Source organism: Chanos chanos, chromosome 7 (genome assembly GCF_902362185.1).
Source record: "Chanos chanos chromosome 7, fChaCha1.1, whole genome shotgun sequence".
Classification (NCBI taxonomy): domain Eukaryota; kingdom Metazoa; phylum Chordata; class Actinopteri; order Gonorynchiformes; family Chanidae; genus Chanos; species Chanos chanos.
This window is the reverse complement of record NC_044501.1, coordinates 20189154-20202989: the sequence shown is the minus strand read 5'-3', so window position 1 is coordinate 20202989 and position 13836 is coordinate 20189154. Positions and strand designations below refer to the sequence as shown.

General features: G+C 38.4%; 1 protein-coding gene across 1 annotated transcript in view; it reads left to right on the top strand.

Moving 5' to 3' along the window:
- Nucleotides 1–5562, top strand: part of LOC115816095 (receptor tyrosine-protein kinase erbB-4-like) — a 102977-nt gene extending 97415 nt beyond the window's left edge. Inside the window, exons 24-28 of the mRNA XM_030779064.1 lie at nucleotides 25–171; nucleotides 1377–1474; nucleotides 1634–1804; nucleotides 3178–3484; nucleotides 4709–5562. Of these exons, the coding sequence (XP_030634924.1) occupies nucleotides 25–171; nucleotides 1377–1474; nucleotides 1634–1804; nucleotides 3178–3484; nucleotides 4709–5562 (1577 nt within the window). The remainder of the gene's footprint in view (nucleotides 1–24; nucleotides 172–1376; nucleotides 1475–1633; nucleotides 1805–3177; nucleotides 3485–4708) is intronic.
- Nucleotides 5563–13836: the final 8274 nt, after the last annotated feature.

The window sequence follows — 13836 nt, the reverse complement described above, 5'->3', positions numbered from 1 at the left end:
ATGGATATTCTCTTTGTCATTCAGGGGTTACCATCTGGGAGCTGATGACTTTTGGAGGGAAACCGTATGATGGGATCCCTACACGTGAGATTCCAGAAATCCTAGAGAAGGGAGAGAGACTGCCCCAGCCTCCCATCTGTACCATAGATGTCTACATGGTCATGGTCAAGTGTAAGTAACATAAACTTGTTGTGTTGGTCATAAAGACCTTTATTGTTCTTTGTTATATAGAATCCTTTGCATGGCCTACTCATTAACACTGACTGTTGTAAACCAGGGAATTAGAAATATGTTTTATTTTAACTTAAATCATTAGCTGTGATTATGTGTAGTCAAGAACTACCAAAATGAATGGCAGTAGAATAGGGAATTTTCTATATGGTAGAAATTCTGTGAATATAGGGAACTTTGCTGTTGCATGTTTACAAGGAATATATTTTACAGAGCACGAACTGACCCCAACTCATATCTCAAAAGCCTTTGCTTTCTTAGGCGTACACACACACACACACACACACACAAACACACACACACACACACACACCTACACAGAGTCTCTGGTTTGTTGCCTTTGCTCACTTTTCACCCTCATATAATCCAATCTCAGTGCAGACATAAAAGGAGAAGACTGCAATAACACTCTCAGTACATGGAACTCAGTCAAAAGCCACATGACAAGGGTCAGAGATTAGATTCATTAAATCTCATTACGTGTTGACTTTGGCTGGCTGTTTTTCATTTGATTCGTTATTACACTAATACCCTTACAGATAGTGAAATGTTCATAGAGATGAAACAGAATTTGATTGCTTGAGTAATTGCGACTCATTTAGATAATGCATTGGAGTGTGGTTTTAGAGGAAATTAATTATGAGGAATTGAGGAGAGTGCAGTGCGCAGGGTGAACATATCTAAGTGCTTGACAGCGGCATAATGGTTCTTCACAAGTGCAAGTTAGCAACTTCACTTATTCCATTTATATATTCACATCCCCAAACTGTCACACAAAATCAGCTGAAACTGATCACCAGGCATCTGAATGGACCTCTGATTTTTAATATGCACGTGCTTGGGTGTAGTGAGATGTAGTAGCAAGTAACTGAGAGAAATTGTGTATGTATGTATATATATATATATATATATATATATATATATATATATATATATATATATATATATATATATATGTATTAGGAGTTGTTAGGCTTGATTGCACCTTAATATCCTCTCTAACCTTATGTGTTATGTGTTGAATTAAGACTGCAATTGTCAAATTTCAAACAGAAAACCATGGTCACTGCTTTCAGTCATAATACATGTGATATAATGCATTATATTTAGAACATTGAGCACTGTGTTAACCTTTTGTCTTCAAGGTTGGATGATTGATGCTGACAGCAGGCCCAGGTTTAAGGAGCTGGCAGCTGAGTTCTGCAGGATGGCCAGAGACCCTCAGAGATACCTCGTCATCCAGGTCAGGCATCAACCATCAATCACATTAGAGTGGTGATGACAACCACATTGATGTAGTGATATACAAGCAATTGCTTACTAACTGATAAACACAACGGAGCTGTGCAGTTGAACGAGTGATCTCTGAATGGGGTCAGTGATGGATTCATTTTTTCCTTAGGGAGATGATCGTATGAAGTTGCCCAGCCCAAATCACAGCAGGTACTTCCAGAGTCTCCTAGACGAGGAGGAGCTGGAGGATCTGATGGATGCTGAGGAGTATTTGGTGCCCCATGCAGTTAATGTACCTTCACCCTTCCGTACATCCAGGCTGCGCTTGGAAACCAACTGGGTGGGTACTCTCTTTCTTCTGTGCAGGTGAATAGGACCCTGAAATCCCCATTCACCTGAACAGAAGACAATTTGGCAGGGCTCTGCTGCATGTTCTCTCATTCATGAATGGTGCTGATCACGCCGTCCAAAGCTCCATCGGAGTTCCAGCTCACAGCTTTGCACGCTGTGTTTGGGACAATTTATACAGTCAGTTTACCGATCTTGGGTTTTCATTTTGGGGTTTTGTTGAGCAAATAGCAGCATCTCCACTAAGACACCAGGACAGTTTGCTCTCAGCCAGGGTTGGTTATTTGCTCTGTTCTTGCTCTTTGCCTGCTGATGCATTTCATATTTTTCTCCTGCTCTATGCGATTTGACCTCTACCAGGCCTCTGTGGGTCTTGGGATGCCTCTATAGGTATATACACAATCAGAATCACAAGAATTAGAATCTGACAGTACACAGGCTTGTCCTCCAGACTATTTTTAGTGTAATAAAATGATTGAATAATTCCAGCTGAAAGCAGAGTCAGTATGAGAAAAGATATTACCTAAAAACAGCATTGGATTTAGGAATCCATCTCTACAAGTCCATTGTGTTGTTATCAACTTGAGCATTTCACGCTGCTACCAAAGTGTACACTTTATGACCTTTCTGAAGGCTTTGGAGCTATATATTCATCCTTACACATATCCTTTTTTTGAATTGCAAGTTGATTTTTCTTTTCTATGACGTGATAACAATGTTATGCCTTTTTCCCCAAATATTTAAGGCTCTGTCACATTTATGACCACACTTTGATCATCACTGAGGAATGTTTCTAGCTTTAATAGTGTCAGTAGCTATTAAACATACTATGTAGTCGTAAGCATAACAGTAAATATAAGAATATACCACGGGATAGGTGTGGATGGAAGATGACTTGGGATACACAGCAAGGAGAGATGGAAAGTAAGGATCTGAAAGAAGATAAGTTTGGATGGCATAGATTTGCAGAGAAGAGGATGTGAGCAGAGAAACCTTGGGTCGTCTCTTTTTTGATGAGCTTTTTTCCCTGACCTTAGAGGTCTTTTTCAACAGATTACTGTTGGCAGCATAAGAATGTTGGCAAGCACAGACTACAGCTGAGCTTGGCTCAAACTGCTAAAGGCATTTGTAGAGGAAAAAAAGAATATTTCCCATAACTGTAGATTTATCTTCATGTGTATTCCAAATCCCTTCTGGTGTCAAGAGCCAGATGATGTTGCTTCTTGTGTATGATCAATATGGAGGATTTACAGTGTACGTTTCCTTGAATCTCCCTTAACAATATAGGTTTTCTAACTCAATACAGTCTTTTTGCTAATATCCATCAGCTTCTGAAAGCTCCATTCTTCTCATCCAACTAAACAGAACCAGTGTGTGTACCGAGACTTGGCGTCATGCCCAAAGCATGTAACGGAGTCCCACTGTCATGAAGCAGCAAGCACGGCAAGTGCTGCCTCTGCTGCAGGAGGGAGTCTAGGGCCTGCGCTAAGCACTGTGGAGGACCAGAACTGCAACAGGAAGCGGCAGAAACAGACCAAGATTCGTTCTGCTGAAGACAGCAGCGGCCAGCGTTATAGTGCAGACCCTACAGCCTTCCTGAATGAACGAGAACCTCGGGTAGACACCGATGAAGATGGCTACACGACCTCCATAAAGCACAAGATTCCTTCAGGTTGGTTAGTGGTACTGCGTGACAGCCTGTGAGGCTTTAGTGTCAAACCAAACCTGTTGCATCTTTAGACTGATTTGGGATAAATATGTTGTGTTAAAAATATATATTTTTGCTTTTGGAAAACTGGCCTGGGTGGCATTAGTTTGTCAAATGTTTCCTTAAAATTTCAGATTGCAGTTGAATTTACAGTCGATCTTAATTTATGGTGGATATTCACAGTGTACTGTGTTTTCTGAGAATGTCTTTTAATGTCCATTGAAGCATTCCAGGAACTTTCCAGGGAAATATTATAAAAAGTACTTTAGTTAGCAGTACAGTTCAGGTCAGTATTTCTCTCCAGACCTGTTTGGATGTTAGAATCCTGAATTCACATTTCTGACTATTGTGGATTTGAGAGACTTGTTTGCATGTACTTACAGACTCAGTGAAATTGTCCTCAGAAGTATTATACTAGTTTTGAACATGTGCCCATCCCCTCCTCCCTTATAAAATAGTAGTACAGTGCAGTTTATAAGAAATAGTACAGTTTATAAGAAATTTAGCATGAAGTAAAGTTACTGGCTTCATGGCAAGATAAATCATCAGTATTGGTCTTCCATTACACATCTTGGCATTTGCTCAGCATCTTGATCACTCTTCACCTCAGGGAGCTCAAAACAGAGATTGCCAAGTCTTTGTTGGCTGCTTGCCTTTGTATTTCTATAGTATTATTTGAATGCCTATTGCTGTTTGTTGGAAGAACAAGTTGTTTTACATTACACTCAAGGGGCAATCCTAAAGTTGAGGATTGAGGCCTTAAGCACTGTAATGGGATAAAAACATCATTGTGCATCATTTTCATTTTTTTCTATTTTTTCTTCACTTCACATGGCTCAGTTACAAAAACATGTCGGCTACACTACATTTCAGCTACATACACGATACATAGTTTCAATGCCTAGATTGTGAGTAATGTACATATCATCTATAACCTACAATAGTGACCTACAGTAACATACAATAATATGTTGCATCTATTATCTGGTATATGGAGGTGGACAAACATTGATGTAAGATGTTGTGGAATTAGTAGTGGAGTACCAGTCCTTACTTTGCAACCAAAAAAAAGATATTGCAATAACAACTGAGAACAGCAGATGAGAAGATACATAAGTTGGTATAATGGTTTAACAAACAACACTATCATCTATAAATTTTCTTTCTTGTTGGCTTTGCTTTCTATAGATTATTTGAACCCTATTGAAGAAAATCCCTTCGTAACACATGGCAAAAACAGGGACATTCATGCACTGGACAACCCAGGCTACCATAGCACCCCCAAAGTGCAGCCAAAGGATGAGGACGAGTATATCAACCAACCCCTTTACCTCAACTCCTTCCACAATGCAGCCAAAATGGGCAAAGACACACAGAAGAAACCCAGCGTCTCTTTCCCATTGCAAGTGACCACAGCAAGTGACACCACAGTTCCTCTCCCTACCCAGATGGGGAAAACAAATCACAATAAAACAAACCATGTTCATTTTGTCCTTCCACCGGCTCAACCTACTCACATGGATTCACCGAAAAGTCAAAATGGTCACCGTGGACATTCAGCTGCAGGAGTCCATGGCAACTACCCTGCCAAGGGCCTTCACACTACCTCATCTGGGCATCCTCATCTCACCTGCCCTGTCAACCACAAAGCACAATCCATAGTCGTATGCCAGTCTGGTCACTTGGTCCTGCAACCCCAAGTGGCCAAGCCGGTTGTCACAGGGATAAGTAGTATCTCTGGATTGCCGGGCTTTCCCATCCGGCAAGGCAGCATGTACCAACCAGGCCATCCAACCATAGTGGTTGACAAACTGTCCAAGAGGACCTTTGACAATCCAGAATACTGGCAGCACAGTCTTCCCATAAAGTCCACCCAGCAGAACCCTGAATCCTCGCAGGGGTGCAACAACAACTTGTGCGGGCAGAAAGGACAGAGTCGGCCGGTCAGTGCTGAAAACCCAGAGTACCTGTCTGAGTTCTCTTTGCAGTCGGGACTGGTCCTCCCTCCCCCACCCTACCGGCAGCGAAACACTGTGGTGTAGGTTGTGGATCTCCTCATTCTGCAGAGTCCAGTTCATACACAATACCAGCAACCTACCTGCCCCCCCTTGGTCCTCATTTGCCCATGGGAAAAAGGAATAAATCACCCAAGATCCACTGAAGTCACAACCCCTTCACTCCACAGCAAGAGCAGGACAAGAGTGGTGATTACTGGTCTCAGTGGGTCCCAGGAGGTATACCTCTGGACAAAACTCACAGGGGTGAGAATTTAAGGCAGAGCCATATGCCATTTCAGCTATTTTACTCTACATAAATAGCCCTGTGTTTTGACTGATGAGAGTCTTTAAAGGAAAATTTGTTGTGTAAAACATCAGAGGATGATAAAGGCATCTGAAAAATGCCTCCAACATACCTCAAGGTATATACTTAGTTTTTAAAAGATCTGCAAGAATAAAACTCGTCTGTCCTTATGATTTTTTTAGCTCATTGCTAGATCATTGTTATCTATTAAGTATATTAGGAACAAATCATTTCTTGTGTTTAATGTTGTTTTAGTTTTCATTTATCTTAACAATTAAAAGTTTTATTATGAAATCAAGTGCACTGAAAAGAGCTGCCAGAGAGATATTAGAGAATTTTGAAAACACATCCGCAACTTGGAAGGAAAATGCCAGACTTCAAGGAAACTCCTTAGAACTGATGTTTGTGGTGATACCAAAGAGAATGTGTGTAAAGGAGATATGTGTTAATATAAGTATGTCTCACAATTACTGTTGTTAAACCCATACTATAACCTCTACACATTTAAAAAAAAAAAAAGAATTTGTTGTGTAAAACATCAGAGGATGATAAAGGCATCCGAAAAATGCCTCCAACATACCTCAAGGTATATATATATATATATATATGTGTGTGTGTGTGTGTGTGTGTGTGTGTGTGTGTGTGTATGTAGTTGCTTAAAAACAAAGTGTATTTTTGAGAAATTGTGGTGTATTTGAACTCTTTGATTTGCTGTTTGTGACTGTATAAGTCAGGAGGCATGTTGAATCCAAGTTTTTTTTCTGTGTTTTTATTTTCCAGGATAGAGGACATAAATAGTATGGAGCTCTATTTTTGGGACCAGGTAAAACCTTACTCATATTATTCCTGTCCATCCATGTCATCCATGTCTTCCAGTCATTCATGTGTCCATCCATGTGTTTATTCATCAATACCATCATTCGGATACTATAAAAGAAGTCTCACTATTTGAGGATTTTTTTAGTAGCTTCACATGAAATTTCCACTTAAAAGACATACGTGTTATTATTATTATTTTAATCACTGTTCCCATACGGTACATGAATAATTAAGTGTACCATTTTTTTTTTCCCAGGAGAACTTTGGCAACAAAGTCGAAGACCTCATCACAGACCTATCCAGATAACATCTGCATTTGCTGCACAACTGCTCCAACCTCATCTCCATGCAAACCAAGAGACCTGGACAGCTAAATGATGAAACACAAAAATCTAGAAATAAACAAAAACATATTTTGAGAGAAAAAAAGAAAGTGCCACTAGATTGTTCTGCAGATCCCTACTGGGAGATATGTGTGGTCTATCTTACACTGCTCAGGGCATTAGGACCAAGGCCAGATTTGCCCCACTCCCCCTAATTAGAACTGAAAATCTATCCTCAGCAAATGCAGGCGGGGCTTCAGTGACAGTTTTGTGTGTGTGTGTGTGTGTCTGAGAGAGAGACCCTGAAAAACAACTGATTGCCTGACGTATACTGGATCACTCAACTACACACAAAAGCCAGTTAAGCCTGTCAGGATTTGTAACATTATTCGTTTTATGATGTATATTCATTTGTAAAGTATATTAAAGAAGAATTCTACACCTTAAGCGTTTCAGATTTGTTTGTTCACTCATATCAAGATGGCATTTCTCTGTTCTACATCAGAGTAAAGAAATCACCTCACATGAAGGGAAGAAACTGATACACATACCTCTGCATTAAAAACAAACAAAAATCCCTCAAGTTCTACTCTTACAATGAATAAGATGGCAGTGCACTTTGACGTTAACGGGAAAAAATTAAAATTGATCTATGATGCAAATGTGAATGCTCTAATAACTTTGGCATTCTGACTTTAAAAATCTTGTGTGCTATTTTGCTCACTCTCTAAGGACAATAAGTTATGATATCATTTTATATTGATGAATGAGGAGAAATGATGATAGAATTGTGATCACTGAAAAAAACTACTTACACAGACAGGAGAGTCTCCACAGGACAACGTAAAGATGAGTATTTTTTTTTATGAAGTTGTCCTTAATAAGACAGACTCCCATTGTGTTAGAGCACCAATAATTAATGTAAATAACTGGAGATTATTTATTCTCTGGAAATTACTACTTACAGTATATGAGCTTATTTCTGTGCCCATGGAGTTTGACTCTATGTCAAGACCTTGAGAGTGTTTCTCTTCAACTCTCTAATCTTTGTTCAGTTTGTTACTGTACTGTTGCACTTAGTTTGTTCAAACATTGCTACATTTTAGGTTAAAACTGTGAAATCTAATCATATAAATCTAATTCTAATCTGTCAGTGTAGCACAGAATCTCATCTGTTGTCCATCTCTATTCCTCTACAACTGGAGTAAAAGACCTGAATTGCCAAGGCTGTAATACATCAATAATATCAGTGTAAGGGGATATCTAAATTGGCACTGACTTTTTTTCTTGTAAGTGGTAGAAGAACGTTAAGACTATTCATTATTATTTCTGATTGCGTTTTGTTTTTTTTTATTATTTCACATTGTGTATGTGGTAGAAAAGTGTTGTCATAGATTTTGATGTGCACTGACTCAGAAAAACTTTCAGAAAAACATGTTGGCATGAATTTTAGTGATACAATTTCATAGATATATTTCTTTCTGTTTCTCTTACTAGAGATAGCATCACTTTCCAACTGATAGAGCCTTTAAATCCTGGTGCAGTCATTAAGATGCAAACATTATACACGAGAATCCTGAACACTGACAATATGACTTTTCAGTCACAAAATGCCTCTACAATGCCAGGAGTCCACATCCTCTAGACTCTAGTTTGTTCAGTAGTGCACACAATAGTGCACAAGTTTATTGGTCATCACAACCCGTTCATTCATTCAGGGGTACAAGGTCACCTACAGGTCGCAGGCTTGTTCCAGTGACTTTCAGAAATGTTTAACAGGGAGAGCAATGTTAAACTGGTGACCCAACGAAGTCGGATTTCGCAAACATACTTTCTGGATGCCAAAAAAAAAAGAAATTGTCTGATTAAAAAATAATGTGTGATAAAATAATAAGTAAACATACTGAGATTTCGAAGGATATTGTCGGTTGTCCACTGATGTCCACCAAGCTAGGTTTGGTTTAGAGGTGATGCAGATGTCAGATGCAATTCCATTTTCCCCTTCTTGGAATTACAAAAATAAGCTCAGGCCACTTACATTTGACATGTGAATTATAAGCATTAGACTTCTTGGACAGACAGAAGAACTAACCTATTAAAATAATCTTTTTGTGTAGAAACTTGAAGGCAAATGATTTTCCTTTTCAATGTAATTGTCTGAAATGACCTTGTGGCTGCCTACAGTAGTTTAGTTTCTCACTGCCAGAAGTTACAAGGTTGTTCCCATTCAATATGTAAAATGGGCCTTGACTTTGTGTTGTGGCCGTTGAGTAAGACGGCTGCCCTCGTGAATTAAGTGTTGGCCACCAATTAAATTTTTCTGGACCTGTGAATAAACAGGTTGTGCCCTGGGGATGCAATTTTATAGGTTTGAGTTGGTATTTCACGGCCGTAGCATTTTCCCCCCTCCACCTTACATCTCCTTAGTGGCTCTGTAAAAATCGATATTCAATGCTCATTTTCTGATGTATCTGGGCTGTGCAGTTCACCCATTAAGTTAGTATGTTCTAGACCTAACCAGTGCCCTAGAAAAGTTATTACATCTTTGATAATTTGTGGGACCTGCAATTTGCGATTTGGCAAACAGCAAATTTCACTCTCTTGTGTATTCAATTAAAGTTACCGGTCTGTGTTTTCCCAAATAATTGTTGATTCAATTATAATAAATGGTTTATTCAACTGTAATTGCTAACAGCTGTAATAAATTCTTCCCTCTATGGAACACTGTGTTATTTTTCAAATAATTCCATATTTGTGTGGTGTATATTTCCACACATTTCACACGTAAGCTTTGTGGCAGTTAATTTGTGAAAATCTGTTTTTAGAGGACAGCCCAGAAAATACCAGCCAATTACTTATGACCACCAGTTTTTTTTTTTGTTTGTTTGTTTTTTTGGTCATGTTGGTGAGATTAGAGGAGCCATAGGGATTAATCTCTTGTTAACTGAGGTCCCCGAGGTCATTAAACAGTTTAAGAGAAAAGTTTCAAACTACCTTTTTAATAGTATTTTTTATTATTTATTTTGAGCATTTTGATGAAAATTTTCATTATTTGTATTCAGTAAGATATGCTGAATTTTTACTAACCAATATAATATACATTTTTATGTATATGTTATTATACAACTTTCTTTTTTCTATGATTTTGGCAGATTAAGCAGCCGTGTGTGTGCGTGTGTGTGTGTGTGTGTTTGTGTGTGTGTGCTCCTAGGAAGATGCAGATGTGCATAATTAAAGCCAGAGGAGAAGAGCAGCTTGACTCAAAGGCTCATGACATTGATGAGAAAATAACTGTAATCATTGAAAGTGTTCATTTCGTTCTTTCTCACTGTAGCATTGTATTAGCACAAGGCCAGTGAAACTGATTGAGACTACAACTCCAAATGCTTATGAGGGATTGATCATACTTTGATATTTCAGTTGCCAAAGCCACCTATGGAAATTGCATTTCCACTCTTGTGTTGTATCTGCCTGTGGTTTCAGTCATGAGCTCAGTTATTGCGTTTAGCATCTGCTCCTCCATGTTGACACCACCAAAATATTGACACTGAGTACACTGACTGCTTCACATACAGTGGAGATCCTCTGTGCTAGTCCTGGACAGGGAGTTAGGTTCAAATTATTGGATAATTTCCAATGAACTCTTCTTGCCTTTCGTTCTCACTCACCCGTAAAACCAACATATACCTGCACAGCACCTCCTCTCTTATTTGTTCTTTGGAGAAAGAGGGTGTGGGGTGCAGAAGTGTGAGTGTTGAGGGTTGTGTGCCTCAAAGATCAGATATTTCTATTGGCAGGTGAATAATTTGAGAATGTATTAAAACCCCGATGCATTTCTCTGCTGCATTTAACATAGTGTAGCATTTGAATGGTGAGAGAAGCTTTAGTTCTAATTCAGCACTCTATTCAGCACTCCCCAAACTGCCAATAGCATAAAGAATTAACATACACAATATCTCCCCCTTAGAAATGAACCCTGTCCTTTTTCCTAAATACTTTTTTTAAATGTAGGTTTTGTTAAAATATCATTACAGTTGAAGTCCTCCAGTCTCTTTTTTAAAATAATAATTTGTTTAAGTTTTTAAGACTTCTTGCCTTAAAGCACACACACACACACACACACACACAAGGATGAGAGATCGTTACAGACCAATTCTCTCACACTTTTAATGTCCTATTCAGAGTGTGAAGAGAGCAGACTTGGTTTGACTAGCATCATTAGTGGTCACTGATGTCTCACACTCATTTCACACCGTCTGTCTCTCAAGACGTGTTAACCTTTGTCTTGTTTCTGTGAGAGAATAACCAACTTTTGATTCCAGAGACACTTACTGCTTTCACATTCAGCCAGAGCTTACACTAAGTTTCAAGTGCTTAACTCTCTCTCTCTCTCTTTCTCTTACTGTATGGTTAAGATCTATCAATCTATCAGTTCTCTTCTCTATAGCAAAGACTATACTATAGGAGATAGTACTGAAGTGGATTTTTGCTTTTCATGGCATCCCAATAGCTTGTCCTCTCCACTACTCATAATTACCAAAAGCTCTCTAGCATTTTGTGATCTTACTCTCTGTCTGTCTGATTGTCTGTCTGTCTGTCTGTCTCTCTCTCTCTCTGTGATTCATTCATCTTTCACTCTAAATTAGAAGCTGTTATGCACCAGTTTTTATGCTAAATACATTAATTTTACAAGAAACATTTGAATGTTGGCTGTACATCACAGCACCTAAGAGCATCAAGTATGAGGAATTTGAAGATAAAGTTGATAAAATGTAAGAATGTAATGATTACTTTCCAGATGCATTCTTGGGCTTCCTGCCAACATAGCTACTGGTTGTCTTTTTTTCCTTTTCTTTTTCTTTTTTTTCTCTCTTTTTATTTTTTTGCTCCCTTTATCTATCGCCTTCATCCTCTGAAATTTGTCTCAGAGCCTCTGGAGTCTGAGACTGTATAGTTAGTTCATAAACATTTATAAACTAAATGTTTTGAAGTTTCTGGACCCATTTTGTTCTCTGAAGACATCGCTAATATAGAGAAAACATGGAGACTGGGAGGAAATCAACATGACTTGCCTTGGGAAACCACAGAACACAAGATATTTAATATTTTCCCAGATTCTTTCTGATGTTTTGTATTTTTTACCTGTTATTTAATGTTGGCTTAATTAATCTGTAGCCATCAAAATTACAAAGAAGACACTAAATTCAAAACTTCAGAAGTGAGATCTGTAGTAAATTGTGAGATGATAGAACTCAGCTCTGACATTAGAGAAACAAGCAAACATAGATAAAGTTAAGAATTAAAAAATGAGAAAGTAAAGGATGTCATCGTATGAATGGTACCCGTCCAACAAGATTCAAAGTAAGCTACCAACGACAGAATGATGAAGAGGAGAGAATGAAGTCACTGAAGTGAAAAATGGTTTGCTAATAACACCTCTATGCCGTCAAGTGGATTCTAGTTCCAGTATTATTAGAAAGTACATTAAAACAGAGAAACTAAATTGTAACTTGGACATTCCAAATGCATTAGAGAAAAGGCAGGTTTAGCTACAGTTAGCCTCTGGTTAATGATGTAGGCTTTGTATGTCTCTGTCCAGGACAGGATAAAATGATTGGCTTAGAGTCTTGACTGAAGGCAGTGAGAACAATGCTAAAGATTCATGGGTGGAGAGGAGTCCTTGGTCATACGTAGGTCATTAGTGAAGTAAATTTATTTCTGCGGTGTCTATGGTCAGCAAGGGTTCAGAGAAGGTTGACTCTGAGATGTTGGTTACCATTTTTGGCAGTGTTCAAATTTTTTCACATCCAGTGTGTGGTGCCTGTTGAAACAGACACTGCTGCAGATAAAGAGAATGAGCATGTTCACTCTAAATGTACCTAATCAAAGATGTGCATGGTAACAACCAATTCTGTGCCACTGTAGTTGGGTATGTAGGTGGATAAGAGGAGGAAAGTTTGAAATGACTGTAAATCCTGACTTGCTGTTCAAGGTACAAAGATGTGAGGGAAACACCCCTGTGAACAAGTGGCGTAGAAAACTTCATGAAAGAAGAATTGGTATCGATCTACAATAAGACTACCCTTACAAAGGGTTTATAAATGGTTCACAATTAGGTTGTTAACACCTTATAAATCATTAATAAACAATTACAAACAAGTAATAACACAGTTTCCATTGATGCAGGCTCACTATTTGGCAAGATCAAGTTAGGCTACTGCTGCACTTTTCATCTATTCTGTTAAATCTCTGTTAGATCTTGCTAGCTGCTTAGCTTACTTTATCTTGTCCCTTTATCAGTCTGCATGTTAAACTGTCAGCTTCATCAGATAATTCTCAGTTGACAGCTGACATCAGACAGGACTGTTGTTTAGCCCCCATTCTTTATTGTTCAGTTTATGTTTCCCATTGTGTCTAGTAGGAGTGTATGTGTATTGTTCATCATGTAGTCTTTGTGTTATATTGTTTATTCTTGTGATAGTTCAATGTTATCTGTGTAATGTAAATGTAATTGTCTGCGTGAATGATGTACTTCCCTTCTACTATGTCAGCAAGTTAAATGCGTTACCTCCTGGTTTGTGCTGTTGCAAAATAAAAGGCGGTTGCTGAAAGAGTGAAAGTGGTGTCATCACTCTAGAGAAAACCCAGCAACACATTAATAGTGATTTGTTTTACATTTTACAATAAGGCTCCCGTTTTACAGTTATAAATGGCAGTGTCTCATCAATAGTTTTTTACAGTTATAAAAGGCAGTGTCTCATCAATAGATGGTGATGTGTTTTACGCTTTACAAAAAGGCTCCCTTTTGCCACTTATAAATGTTAGTGACTCATTAGTAGGCCCAGTTACTAATGTGGACTCACTATTTTACAA